Below are 15,395 nucleotides of genomic sequence, written 5' to 3' on the forward strand. Positions count from 1 at the left end.
GGCATTATGGCAGATTTAATGGATTATGTTCTTTGAGTACAAAAATAATGTTTTTGGCTTTGAGGACTCTATGATTGACTTTGCATAGTGAGATGAAACTTTATTGAGTCAAAAGATGAAATCTTCATTTTGATGATGCTTGTTAAGAAAAGGGATTGGAATTTTCTTTAGACATTTGTTTTAGTACATGTTGGCATCAATTGCAAGGGAACCCTTCTTAAAAAAATAGCTTCAAAACACCTGCTGATGAAATGACAATGTACACATCTTTTTCTTCAGATTTTTTCTTAAATTTATACTTCACTTCAGGGGTGCTTGATTTTCATTGTGCACATAGTAAATTTATTTCCTGGTATTTGCATGCCAGAGAGAGAAGTACTTCTCATTGTCCAAAACAAACATTTTGTTTCCAGAATTTTTTATGGGCATCTGCATTGCATTCAGATTTCAACAACTTTTCAGCAGTTCATTCTGGGGTCTTCTTTATCTTCCCTTTCTTTGTTTGTTTTCTTAAGTGTCTTATCAGCGTATGTTTGATGACAATTGAACATTTTAGCTTCCTCTATCCAATTAACTGTATCTTTGTTGTCAAAAATTTGTCGCAATGCTCTTCAGTTTTTAGCATTCATAACTGATTTTCTTCTGCTTCTTGGTCTTATTTTTCACATTCTGGATATTTCATATTTCAAAATATTATATACAGTTGATTTGCTGTGGCCTTTGGCTAAAAAATACTCTTTTTGCCAACTTTTTGTGTGGTTTGCTTTAGTCTTGTATATTTGTACAACACAGTCTTAATATATCCTCTTTTGAAGTCTTTTTTTTTTAACTCACTCTTACATATTTGAAAACTTCATGTGCTGTAACTGAGCATGTGTAATAATATAATTTTTGGTGCAAATACTTTAAAATTATCTTTTTTTGTTCAAAAATTATGATGCTTTAAACTCAGTCCAGATTTTTTATCTCATTCCATCAGGAAAAGGCATTTGAAAGAAAAGGAATGGAAAGATAGAAATAAATTCAAGACCATAAACTTTTTTAAAAGAAAAGAACTCACTGTTGACTCCTGCTTACCATGAAGACAGGTAGCCAGTTATGCTACTTGGATGTCTGGCTGATCTCTGCTTCCAAACCAATTAATTATATATAATCATACTGGTCATTCACAACTCTGACTGCGGACAACTTATGGCTCTTTGTGGGTCTCAACCAACTTACTTTTTTAAATTAACCCCAAGCCTAGAGAGAGAGTGTGTGTGTGTGTGTGTGTGTAGTCTTGCTTGAGGCCAATTTTTTTTCCAGAAATACAGTCGACCCCCCTATAACACTGTTGATAATTCTGTTTTATATGAATTCCATGTTGTACGAGTCACTTAGATTTTACAAATACATGTGCTGGGCTGTGAATGGCTCACGTATTTGTAAAATCTAAGTGGCTCCTACAACATGGAATTCATATAAAACGGAATTATCAACAGTGTTATAGGGGGGTCAACTTGTATTCTAAATTAAATTATTTATTCCTAATTATTAAATTTAACACACAACAGCAACTTAATTACACACTTCTAGCCAAATTACGTAATAGTTAGTCTTAAATTCCCAATGAAAAGACAACAGTTTGTTTGATATTTAAATTAACATATGCAACCACCCCAATAATTATTAATTTTGTATTATTTTATTACGTATTAAATTTTAATTTAATTTTGTAGCTATAAAGCTATATTTTTTCCCCTCTAATCANATATGAACAAAATCAGAATAAAACACAATGTGTTTCAAGTGAAATTGAGTTTTACATAATAGAAATTTAATGAATTTTACAGTTCAATAATTATGAAAGTGGTGTAAGTCCATTTATGGCCCAGAAAGAATATATTAGTTTAGTTAAATTCACATAGAAGTCTTTATGCAATCAACTTGCATATTTCTAAAGTCATAGAAACATTGTCAAACTTAGTACACTTTATTTATATTTTTGAATCAACTAAAATTAAAATGTTTGAATATCTTGAAAGAAGAAAAAATGGACTTACACCACTTTCAAAATAAACTGTCCATATATTAAAGCCAAACAATTAGAACAAGCCGAATTATATCAGGCTATATTATACTATTATTATTAATTAAATGCTAAGTAATTAAATTAATGCCTCTAACACCACATTACTTAGCATTTAATTAAAATATCAATTTAATTATCATTATTATAAAATTTAGCAAGCAATGGTGCCTAATGCTTCCTCTAATGCCAAATAACAGCATTTAATTAATAATAATAGTAGTAATATAGCTCAATATAATTTGGCAGTCATTTGGCTTTAATGTATGGTGTCTAGAAAATGGGTTTTGAACCTGCTCCAGGTCAGTCTTTTCTTCCAGATTATTCTAAATTAAATATCAAATTTAAATATATTAAATAACCACCAAGTTGGAGTGGCAGTATTAATACAAAATTACAGATTAACTGCCAACCTTTAGTCAAATTATATAGTTAATTAATCCAGCAAGTAGATATTTAATTTGATATTAATAAATAGGACCAGTTAATTACATTTGAGAAAAAATTATTATGCATTGGACTTGATATATGTGCAAAGCTCTTCCAATATTGGTTGTTTAATGAACAAAAGCAGTGCATAACTGTCTTTTTCAATTTTTAAAGTTCAATAATACTATTTTTATGCATTCTGTCCTTCTATGTAAGTATGAAAATAGTATTATCGAACTTTTAAAATTTAATTATACACTTATATATTTATGAAATTAATTTCTGGAAATTCCGTTTGTGTATGCTGAAAGTGCAAAGGCATACTAATTGTACATTGATAAAGAAATAGTGGGAGCTGAAAAAAAAATCAACTAGTTGGACTGGTTCCAGTATTAGAAAAAGGTCAAAAAATCTGATATAAGTCATACTGTCTGTAATCCTTAATTTGTTGAAATAATTTTCCTTTCATAATTCATTCCTATTTTAAAATATTTGCAGAATTTTTATAAAATTACTGGAAGGATGTCTGTTGGACCTTTGGTGACAGAAATCTGCTGCACATTCTTCGTGGCTGCTCTTCTATTGCACAGATATGGAAATTGGAGTCAACATCACATATTGGTGACAATAAATGTTTTTATTGCCTGGTATTTTTCTTTTATAATAATTTTCATCTTGCCTCTTGATGTTTCAACAGTAAGTAAAATACCAATATATTAAAATACTATTTCTAGTTCTACTTTACTAGTTGTAATAATCAACCAGTTATCAATTATTTTTTTTTATATGATTACTTTTGATTACAGCTTGTTTAATTATAGTTCTAGATAAGTAAAAATATCTATATTCAGCTAAAATGTACAGGGTGATCCAAAACTTAGTAAGCATTTAAAAAACAAATATTTCAGTGAATTTTTGGCACATGGTAACAGGATTAGCATGGAAATGCATAGAAGCAAGCAGGATTTCCTCCAGAAGTGTCAAAATTAGTTCCAGTTATATCCATCAGGTGGCACTTTACCACAGATGATGTCATGCAGGTGTCTGCTTTTGAAATCGTCACTGTCACTGGTCAGCATATATTAACCTGGAGAAAAGACAAGCATTGGATGTTGTAAAATTCATATAAGATGGAGCACCACCCTATTTTGCTTTTCCTGTGAAACAGCTGTTATAATCATTGTTTGGAGAGGATTGAGTAATAAGCCATCACTTTCAGATTGAATGGCTACCTAGATGTCCACACCTGATGTAATATCTAATTTTTTCAAAGCCCAGAAATCACCAAACGTATGGCATTACGTAAGCAGAAAAATGAAATCAAGGGTTAGTTGGTGCCAGGTCTGAACTTTTAAATGGGCAAAAACATGAATGAATTTGTTCAAAAATAAAAATCAGTTAATATATAAAAAATTTCAAAATACTTGACTATGCATCAAAAAAGAATTAAATTCATTATTATGTGACCATCTCTATACAATAGTTAATAGTAATAAATGCAAAGTAAGTTAGAAAAAAAGAACTGTGCAAGTTATAAAATTCAAAGATTCTTTATCTAATCAAAAACAAATATATACAGAACTTTCCCAATACTTGGGAACTTAAATTTAGAACTAAGATAATTATAAGTTTATCTCTACAAAAACCTGACAAATAAGAAAACTCTACTATTTACAAAAATTACAAAAAGTAGTCTTATGATCTAATCTGCCTAACTGTCACACCAAAAGGAAAAGTTTTTTCAAAATCTTTGCTTGCCAATTGCACTCACTCAGGAATTTCATCTTGCTTGCTTACAGGAGCTTCACCTCATCTTTTTTCAGTCTTGTCAGGTCTTTTATACTTCCTGGTGTGATGTAACAAACAGCTGTGCCACTCAACTCATTTACATACTTATACTAACAATTATACTTATACTAACTTCACAATCTTTCAAACATTTGTCTTTACCAATCTTTTCAAAAAAAAAAAAATTCTTTTGATTTTTAGAATCATTTACAGCTGCAATTAAGAGATCATTCTTTAATTTCTATTTGGATATCACTTAATCTGAGATGCCTTAATAGATTGGCAACATAGGCAGTGAACGTGTCAATTATGATAAGACTATTATTTTTCAAATTTAGATTTTTCTTTTTCAGTTGGATGTGGAGCTTTTGTCTTTTAACAAAATAAAACATCTTAAAAATAAATAATAATGAGAATTAAATAAAAACCCCAAAAATAAAATTCAGACTTGACTCCTTACGCTGATGCCCTGCAATTTTTGATACAGGACTACTTGAAGTCATGGGTTTGTGGGGAATATCCCACATCATTGACAATGGTAAAAGACTCTATACATTGGAAGGCATCAATGATACCTTGACAAATGATGTTTCATATGGTCCATAATGTTTTCACTGATCTTTGGGTCATGCTCAGCAACAAAATCTACCTCATTGACATTTCTATGCATTTGGAGTTAGAACTATTTAAGAAGACTAAGACATAACTTTTCTCACTTTGTTTCTAGCCATTTAAACACTGAGTACAATGTTTTGAAAACGTTTGTACTCAGTGTTTAAACAGCTAGAAACAAAGTGAGAAAGGTTTTGTCTTAATCTTCATTGACATTTGCTACGATGTGGTTCTTTATGGCATTATGGATTAAAGCACCACCTGGTAGACATAATTGGAACTAATTTTGACACTATTGGAAGAAACCCAATGTGATTCTATGCATTTTCATGCTAATCACATTACCACACATCAAAAATTCACTGAAATATTGATTTTTTTTCAAATGGTAACCGACTTTTGAATTATCCTGTACTTAAAATACTATTTTATATAGTTCATTGGGACAAAATTGTAAGAAATTTCATACTTAATAAAGTAAGAGATTCTTTATTGAAAAGTAAACAAACATACATGCAAATGAAATTAATTTGCATGTCTTTTGGACAACATATGCATATTAAATTTTTATTTTGTAAAATCATACATTTATTCTATTCTTTGATATGATTATTGACCATAATAGCTAACATTGATGCACATATTTATATTTAATTATAATTTTATAGTTTCTCTTGATTTTATTTTTTGTTTACAATGAAAATTGTTTTCATTGTAATCAAAATCGATCTCGATTTACAATGAACAGAAATCTAATTTCAGGCCATCATTATATTACTTTTATCAAAGAAATTAAATATATTTAATTGTTTTAATGTGATTTAGATCTGAAAATGAATTGAAAATGTTATATTCCTAATATGTAATTGAATGATCTTGGAATACTGCAATGATTTCGTTTTTCAGTTTCAGGCATACAAAATCACTTTTTTACAAAATTATCGTACAGGAACTTAGGACACAATATGACTGAATTCAGACTTTATTGATATTAGTTGCAAGAAAATGCATTTAAGGTGTCATACTCCTCATCAGTTCACTTTTAGTACCTGTATTCTTCAAAGTGATAAAAAAACTGATGGAGGGATATGACACCTGAAATGCATTCTCTTTCAACTAATATCAATAAAGTCTGAATTCAGCCATAGTGTGCCTTAAATTCCTGTGTGATGAGTCTGTAAAAAAGTGATTTTGTATGCTTGAAACTGAAACTGTAAAAGAAATGAAACAGAAAGCTAGAATAAACAACAATAAATGATTTTGTTTTCATTAAATTAAAATATGATAAAATAATTTAAAACTTTTACCTTTACCTAAATTGGCATTTTTTTCCTTTTTACTGTAACATGATAAAAGATGGAAAATCCTAATATATTTTAAAATAGTTATAAACACATGTAATATATATTAAATAATAATATTTAATAGAAAATAATGCTATTTTTAATACACAAGAAATTTAAGGAAATGAATAATTTATTTAAAAAAATGTTTTGACAGATCAGATTCATTTTGTTCCAAAATGAAATTTTTGAACTGACGTTAGAGTCTGATGACAAGTTTCTCATACATTCATATCATTTTCAAATATATACTTTCAATTACATAAAGATGTGAATTTTTTTGGCAATTTAATGATAATTGTGTTTTAATTGGATCTAGTTGTCAAGAAAATCAGATTTTATTTATTTGAACTAATAGTCTATCACAGTGTTTCTCAACCTCTAACAAATCGTCGACCCCTTCAATGTAGTATCGCCCCCTTCATTTCAAAATTCCAATGCCGAGGACCAAGACTAACGCCAAATTCATACTGCATTGAATAGACTAGTGACTAGTATAATGTTATTTGTTTAATTATTGTACGATATAACTAATAAAATATCTAATTATTCTTAATATAATGTTTTATATATTGCCCAGAAAATTGTTTTTCACCCCCCAAAATATAAATTGTTACTAATCGCCCCTCAACATGGAAAAATGCCTACATGGGGGCGATATTGCCCCATTGAGAAACACTGGTCTATCAGATCACAGCTAAATAAAAAGGGCTTATCACATCAGGATGAGATTGAACCAGACTCAATTATTCAAAGATAACTTTTATTAATATGGGAATTCATTTTGGGTACACAGACCCCCCTCATCAGCTCGTTTAAAGATTAGGCATATGGCAGTAAACACAATAAATATCTAAACTATTCTAACAAAACATAGTTTACAAATTGATATTATAAATAGCACAGTGCATTGTGTATACAATTACATAATATACTAAATTAAAACTAATTAAAATTGTACAATACAATAATAAAAACAATTGATGGCACTGTTATCTTCATAAAACATAATATTGGTTCTATCAACAATAAATTATTAGTTACATCTATGACTTAATTTTAATAAATTTAAAAAAAAATTTTTTTATTTGGGTAACTTACTTTACTCAGTTTAATTTTTCTAACCCAAGTTCTTTCAAAATAACAGATGTACTATACATATACCTCACCTGACAATGGACTTTGAATGTGCTAGAGAATAATTTGTACATAAAGGTGAACTCCAGAAAAGCAGTTTGTCTCCTATGTTATGTTTATTTTGTATATATGCATATATATAAATAAAGCATGTAATACACACACACACACACACACACACACACACACACACACATATATATATATATATATGTGTGTGTGTGTGTATTACATGATTTATTGGTTTTTGCAATAGTTTGGTCAATAATTTATTTGCATATTTATAATTTATTTGAAATGCATTTCAAACAATGATGCTACAGTGTTTTTATTCAATGAATTTTTTTTATTCAGTTTTTTTATTCAATTCAAACTGTAGCATCATTCTAGTTGTCATTCAATTTAAAACAATAGTTCTTTGATTTATTTTTTAAATGATTTAGTTACTTTAATCTAAGGTTTTAAGTTAAAGTTACTGAATATCTAAAAAAATTAATGAAAAGTAATGACAAAAATAGGTTTATTGAATTTTTAATTTAAAATAATAATTTTTTTTATTACAGAGACATTTAGTTAGATTAATTCATATTTAATACTCTAATAAAATTCAAAATATTATCTAATATTTTAATAAACTAATTTATTAATTCAAAATTTTTATTTTACAGACAGCTTATCATCAATGCATTAGAAATTCCGAATCAGCTACTACTGTTGTTCCAGTTACAGAAACTACTTTACTTCCAAATACTTCTTTTAGAAATAGTACTACAAATATTTCTATTACTCCCACAGAACCATATATATCATTACAAGGTAATTAATAGCAGTAAAATTATGATAATTTAATATAATTTCTTTTGAATAGTTTCTAAACAAAAAGTATGAATTACAAAAATTTAAAAAGTATATATATATAATCTGATTTCTAACAAGGTTCAAGTCCTGCTATTTGAAGTTTTATTTTAATTTAATAAATATGTAATTTATATATATTACAGCATTTTTTTAATCAGAAGTTATTTTTTTAATAAATTTAGATAATTAGAAAAAAACCTGTAAAATTAGAAAAATAAAATTCAAATTGTTACTATAAATTTTAAATAATACTTATTCATTGTTAAAATATAAAATTTAATTTTTTAAAAATATTTATGCTTGGATTTTAAAGTAGATTTAGAATGTGAATATTCTAAACAGGAACAGATTTAAATACAATAAATGTTATAAAACTGTATAAAACTTACAATTTTTTAAAAATTTAAAATGCCACAGTTTGTCTTGTCTTGTTTTATTTAAAATTTTATTATTTTTTGAAAGGGGAAAAAACCCCAGATGAAAGAAAGAAAAATATATAATGGGGTTAGACAAAAATCTGAACTGTTTTTAGGCTGCAATTTTTGAAAACTTCATACTTTTCAAAAATTTCCACTGGCATCCATATATCTGTCTATTGTTTGTTCTTCCTTAATCTTGAGAATGGAGTTAGATAGATGAAAGTTGATCAGATACAGAAAGCTTATGGGGCATTAGATCCTGGTTAATTATACAAACTTCTGATGCAAACCAGAAATCACGTTATTTCAATTAAAAAATTTTCCTCCAAAAGGTGTTAGATAGATGACCAGCACAACTCTATTGCTGATAGGAAAAGTATGATGTACAGGGGCAAGCCATTACTAATTTGAGGTGGATAGCATATATTTTAAATTAAATAAATTAAAAATTGCAGCCCAGCATTATGACAATGTCAAAATAAATAATAGCTTGTTAAAGCATAATATTTTATCAAAATATTGAAGTAACTATTAAATATTATTAATCATTTTAAAAGATATTTTATTTACAATAGTATAGTATTAATGAACATGATCATATGGCCCATGATCAATGACTTGCCATAAGTTTGTTTCGATAGCTCGCAACTCGTTTGGACAACTTTCGTGTCACTTGTCAAGAATTGAATTTTCACTTAAAATTCAATTCTTTGGATCAGTTGTGTGGTATTTTTTGCTTGCCAGCCTTTCTGGTATACTATTTGAGCCAAATATCCAAAGAAATCTTCATTTGGCTGGCATTATGGCAGATTTAATGGATTATGTTCTTTGAGTACAAAAATAATGTTTTTGGCTTTGAGGACTCTATGATTGACTTTGCATAGTGAGATGAAACTTTATTGAGTCAAAAGATGAAATCTTCATTTTGATGATGCTTGTTAAGAAAAGGGATTGGAATTTTCTTTAGACATTTGTTTTAGTACATGTTGGCATCAATTGCAAGGGAACCCTTCTTAAAAAAATAGCTTCAAAACACCTGCTGATGAAATGACAATGTACACATCTTTTTCTTCAGATTTTTTCTTAAATTTATACTTCACTTCAGGGGTGCTTGATTTTCATTGTGCACATAGTAAATTTATTTCCTGGTATTTGCATGCCAGAGAGAGAAGTACTTCTCATTGTCCAAAACAAACATTTTGTTTCCAGAATTTTTTATGGGCATCTGCATTGCATTCAGATTTCAACAACTTTTCAGCAGTTCATTCTGGGGTCTTATTTATCTTCCCTTTCTTTGTTTGTTTTCTTAAGTGTCTTATCAGCGTATGTTTGATGACAATTGAACATTTTAGCTTCCTCTATCCAATTAACTGTATCTTTGTTGTCAAAAATTTGTCGCAATGCTCTTCAGTTTTTAGCATTCATAACTGATTTTCTTCTGCTTCTTGGTCTTATTTTTCACATTCTGGATATTTCATATTTCAAAATATTATATACAGTTGATTTGCTGTGGCCTTTGGCTAAAAAATACTCTTTTTGCCAACTTTTTGTGTGGTTTGCTTTAGTCTTGTATATTTGTACAACACAGTCTTAATATATCCTCTTTTGAAGTCTTTTTTTTTTAACTCACTCTTACATATTTGAAAACTTCATGTGCTGTAACTGAGCATGTGTAATAATATAATTTTTGGTGCAAATACTTTAAAATTATCTTTTTTTGTTCAAAAATTATGATGCTTTAAACTCAGTCCAGATTTTTTATCTCATTCCATCAGGAAAAGGCATTTGAAAGAAAAGGAATGGAAAGATAGAAATAAATTCAAGACCATAAACTTTTTTAAAAGAAAAGAACTCACTGTTGACTCCTGCTTACCATGAAGACAGGTAGCCAGTTATGCTACTTGGATGTCTGGCTGATCTCTGCTTCCAAACCAATTAATTATATATAATCATACTGGTCATTCACAACTCTGACTGCGGACAACTTATGGCTCTTTGTGGGTCTCAACCAACTTACTTTTTTAAATTAACCCCAAGCCTAGAGAGAGAGTGTGTGTGTGTGTGTGTGTGTAGTCTTGCTTGAGGCCAATTTTTTTTCCAGAAATACAGTCGACCCCCCTATAACACTGTTGATAATTCTGTTTTATATGAATTCCATGTTGTACGAGTCACTTAGATTTTACAAATACATGTGCTGGGCTGTGAATGGCTCACGTATTTGTAAAATCTAAGTGGCTCCTACAACATGGAATTCATATAAAACGGAATTATCAACAGTGTTATAGGGGGGTCAACTTGTATTCTAAATTAAATTATTTATTCCTAATTATTAAATTTAACACACAACAGCAACTTAATTACACACTTCTAGCCAAATTACGTAATAGTTAGTCTTAAATTCCCAATGAAAAGACAACAGTTTGTTTGATATTTAAATTAACATATGCAACCACCCCAATAATTATTAATTTTGTATTATTTTATTACGTATTAAATTTTAATTTAATTTTGTAGCTATAAAGCTATATTTTTTCCCCTCTAATCAAACTTAAAATTGATTAATAATTTAAAAACTATTTATTGGAACAACTTACTTTTATTAATGACTTTTGAAAATTTTAAACTTTTTAAAATAATTTATTTTGAACATTTGAAAGATTTAATTTTATGGAAAAAATTTATTATAATTATTTTAAAATCACTGTAAATGTTAATTATTATTTTTTTAAATTTCAGTTAAATTCAGCCTCAATATTTTTGTCTTGTTATAGTTAAAAATTTGTTTTAATAATTGACAGAAGCTCCTGAAAATCCTTGTCAAGCTCCTTGGAGCCAGATACCTGAAGGCGTTTTGCCTACATTATGGAGAGTTGTCTATTGGACAGCACAAGCACTTACATGGTAGGTGATAAATCTTTCAAAAAAGGTTATAATTTTTTTCAACATTATGTACAGTTTTATATTGATACTTTAAAGCAGGGATGGGCAATCTGCGGTTCTCAGGCCACATGCGGCTCACATTAATATTTTTTGCAGCCCACATCGCATAAAATATGAACAAATATATCAATTTCCTAGCTTAAGGAAGTATGCAGCAAAAATTCAAACATTATTTTTTTTACAACTTATGTATGTGAATAGTTTTTCTGCAATGAATTTAGTAAAAATTAAAACAAGAAACCAGCTAACAGACACATTGAAACTAATTTAAAACTAGCAGTGACTAATATTTAACCAAATATTTCCAATATATTACATTTACATCAGTTCCAGAAGCTAAACTAAGTATACCTATGCTAATTTGTAATTATATATGAATAAATAATTGTGATTTACCAGCAATTTTTTCCTCTTTTCTCTTGTATGCAGCACACATTAGTTCAAAAGTTTTCAAGTACAGCCCTTACATAGCAAAAGGTTGCCCATCCCTGTTTTAAAGTTTCATTATGTATATAGTTGAAATGAGTTATTTTAAAATAACAATATATAGAAAGGAAATGTTATTAAAAGTATAAATTCATTTATCATATTTGTCTTATAATCTTTTTATTATACAGAGTGGGCCAACGAAAACGAAACGGCAGAGTAATCGTATTCGTCCAAGCAAATCACTTGGACAGGTCGATTTTATTCTCAAGGGGGACATCTTCAGCAATAAAGTTTTTGCGATTCTGAATACAACAGACAACAAAAAATTTAAAAACTCATTCATTTTTTATTAACTAAACAAACATTTATTTCAAATAAAGTAACAAACATAAGAAAAAGTTATCAAGTATTCAATAAATGTTCGAATTGAGCACCACATCTCTGTCGATTCATTTCTTACTGGACGTTCACGTCCGGGGTTGCGTCTTTTGTTAACTGAAACTTTTGAACCCATTGCCACAGAACTTGTTAACTGAAACTTTTGAACCAAATCCAGAACGTATTTTGCATTACAATATTTGTTTGGATAGCGTTGATTAAATAAATTTGTAGTAAGATAAGCATTCTCGCGATTTCTGAAATGAAGAGTTACTATTACTACCCTTTCAGCAATTGTGTAAACCATAACGCTTATGTTGTAGAAAATACATAATAAACAAATAATAATCTTAAATTCCGATTGAATCATTAAGTGGTCAAGCTCAATGTGAACACTACAAAAAAGAACACCTGGAAACAGATAACACATTATCAGCCTTAATTTTATGATCCATTTTTGACTTGCATATGTGGTCCAGCTTAAAATGTTTTTTTATGTTTGTTAACAGTTTGTGTTACTTTTCTTCCGAAATAAATGTTTGTTTAGTTAATAAAAAAATTAATGAGTTTTTAAAATTTTTTGTCGTCTGTTGTATTCAGAAGCGCAAAAACTTTATTGCAGAAAATGTCCCCCTTCGGAATAAAATCAACCTGTCCGAGCGATTTGCTTGGATGAACACGATAACTCTGCCGTTTCGTTTTCGTTGGCCCATCCTGTATTTAAGTATTAATGATTTGGTATTTTTTTTATTATCTTTTACTGTTCTAAGCATCCATTGTTTTTTCTTATTGGGTTTTTGTTTTCAGTTAAATTTAACTCAAAGCAAAATCCATTATAAGCAGTATAAAGAAATGTCATTGTATTTTTATGTTTATCATTAAAAAGCATTCAATTTTATTTTCAGCATAGAATAAAATTGATAAGTCTATACAAACGCTGTCGGTTTTTTCATATTTCCTGAAACGTTTGCTGTTTCATTCCTCTCTAATTTAAATATTTTTCCTGATCCTATTATATAAAAATTATGGAATCTTTTAAATTGAAAACAATTGTTTAATCTTCTTTTTTAATATAAAACTGAATTTAAGTTTCTTTCTCTTTCTGTTCAAGTATTACATGAGAACAGTTGAACTGATTTTTATGAAACTTTGTACATATATTCAGCAGTGGCGTGTCATCATTGGAAGCGATGGATGCGCCGCTTCCCTTGTATTTTCTAAAAAATAAATACATATTAATTTTAATTATATGAAAATAATTGCACAATATTTTATTATAACAGCATTATGTATCTTATTACAAATTTCTATACTACGAGTGAAAAAAAAGATAAGATCGCTGTTGTATATTCGAATAGTAGTGGCAGAATGGAATCGTCAGCATCCAAAAAGCCAGATTCATGTACGCACTTTACAGAGCACCAACCTCACTCGGTTTAGCCTCGGGTGGATGCTACACGTATACCGCATCCAATTCTATCCAGGACCGGTTCTGGGCTGTTAGCCTCCTGCCCACTAGATATTTGGCCACCCTCGCCCGATTACGCGAATCGCAAGTAGATTTATAACTTAACCCAACCCAACCGATAAGAATTTACTGGTATGTTTTTATGATAGTTCTGTATAGTTGACAGGAGTTTTAAAAAAATCCTTTAAAATATTTGATATTTTTATTCCACTCTCCAATTTTATATTACTCACGGATTTCAATGTTAAACTGGATATTACAATTTCGTATATCCCATATCTAAGGAGATGTAGAAAAAAATGTGGACAATTCTTATATGTTAAAAAATTAACTGTTACTTCGACAGCATCATTTACAACTAAATTTAATGAATGAGAGAGATNCCAGAACGTATTTTGCATTACAATATTTGTTTGGATAGCGTTGATTAAATAAATTTGTAGTAAGATAAGCATTCTCGCGATTTCTGAAATGAAGAGTTACTATTACTACCCTTTCAGCAATTGTGTAAACCATAACGCTTATGTTGTAGAAAATACATAATAAACAAATAATAATCTTAAATTCCGATTGAATCATTAAGTGGTCAAGCTCAATGTGAACACTACAAAAAAGAACACCTGGAAACAGATAACACATTATCAGCCATAATTTTATGATCCATTTTTGACTTGCATATGTGGTCCAGCTTAAAATGTTTTTTTATGTTTGTTAACAGTTTGTGTTACTTTTCTTCCGAAATAAATGTTTGTTTAGTTAATAAAAAAATTAATGAGTTTTTAAAATTTTTTGTCGTCTGTTGTATTCAGAAGCGCAAAAACTTTATTGCAGAAAATGTCCCCCTTCGGAATAAAATCAACCTGTCCGAGCGATTTGCTTGGATGAACACGATAACTCTGCCGTTTCGTTTTCGTTGGCCCATCCTGTATTTAAGTATTAATGATTTGGTATTTTTTTTATTATCTTTTACTGTTCTAAGCATCCATTGTTTTTTCTTATTGGGTTTTTGTTTTCAGTTAAATTTAACTCAAAGCAAAATCCATTATAAGCAGTATAAAGAAATGTCATTGTATTTTTATGTTTATCATTAAAAAGCATTCAATTTTATTTTCAGCATAGAATAAAATTGATAAGTCTATACAAACGCTGTCGGTTTTTTCATATTTCCTGAAACGTTTGCTGTTTCATTCCTCTCTAATTTAAATATTTTTCCTGATCCTATTATATAAAAATTATGGAATCTTTTAAATTGAAAACAATTGTTTAATCTTCTTTTTTAATATAAAACTGAATTTAAGTTTCTTTCTCTTTCTGTTCAAGTATTACATGAGAACAGTTGAACTGATTTTTATGAAACTTTGTACATATATTCAGCAGTGGCGTGTCATCATTGGAAGCGATGGATGCGCCGCTTCCCTTGTATTTTCTAAAAAATAAATACATATTAATTTTAATTATATGAAAATAATTGCACAATATTTTATTATAACAGCATTATGTATCTTATTACAAATTTCTATACTACA

General features: G+C 28.7%; 1 protein-coding gene across 1 annotated transcript in view; it reads left to right on the forward strand.

Annotated features, from left to right (window-relative positions):
- Positions 1–2,671: 2,671 nt before the first annotated feature.
- LOC111638616 (LMBR1 domain-containing protein 2-like) overlaps positions 2,672–15,395 on the forward strand; it is a 47,698-nt gene continuing 34,974 nt past the window's right edge. Inside the window, exons 1-3 of the mRNA XM_023384357.1 lie at positions 2,672–3,193; positions 8,046–8,193; positions 11,453–11,555. Coding sequence (XP_023240125.1) covers positions 3,020–3,193; positions 8,046–8,193; positions 11,453–11,555 — 425 coding nt within the window. The 5' untranslated portion in view covers positions 2,672–3,019. The remainder of the gene's footprint in view (positions 3,194–8,045; positions 8,194–11,452; positions 11,556–15,395) is intronic.

The sequence above is a fragment of the Centruroides sculpturatus genome, unplaced genomic scaffold, assembly GCF_000671375.1.
Source record: "Centruroides sculpturatus isolate CEXI.00-Female unplaced genomic scaffold, Cexi_2.0 scaffold1183, whole genome shotgun sequence".
NCBI lineage: Eukaryota > Metazoa > Arthropoda > Arachnida > Scorpiones > Buthidae > Centruroides > Centruroides sculpturatus.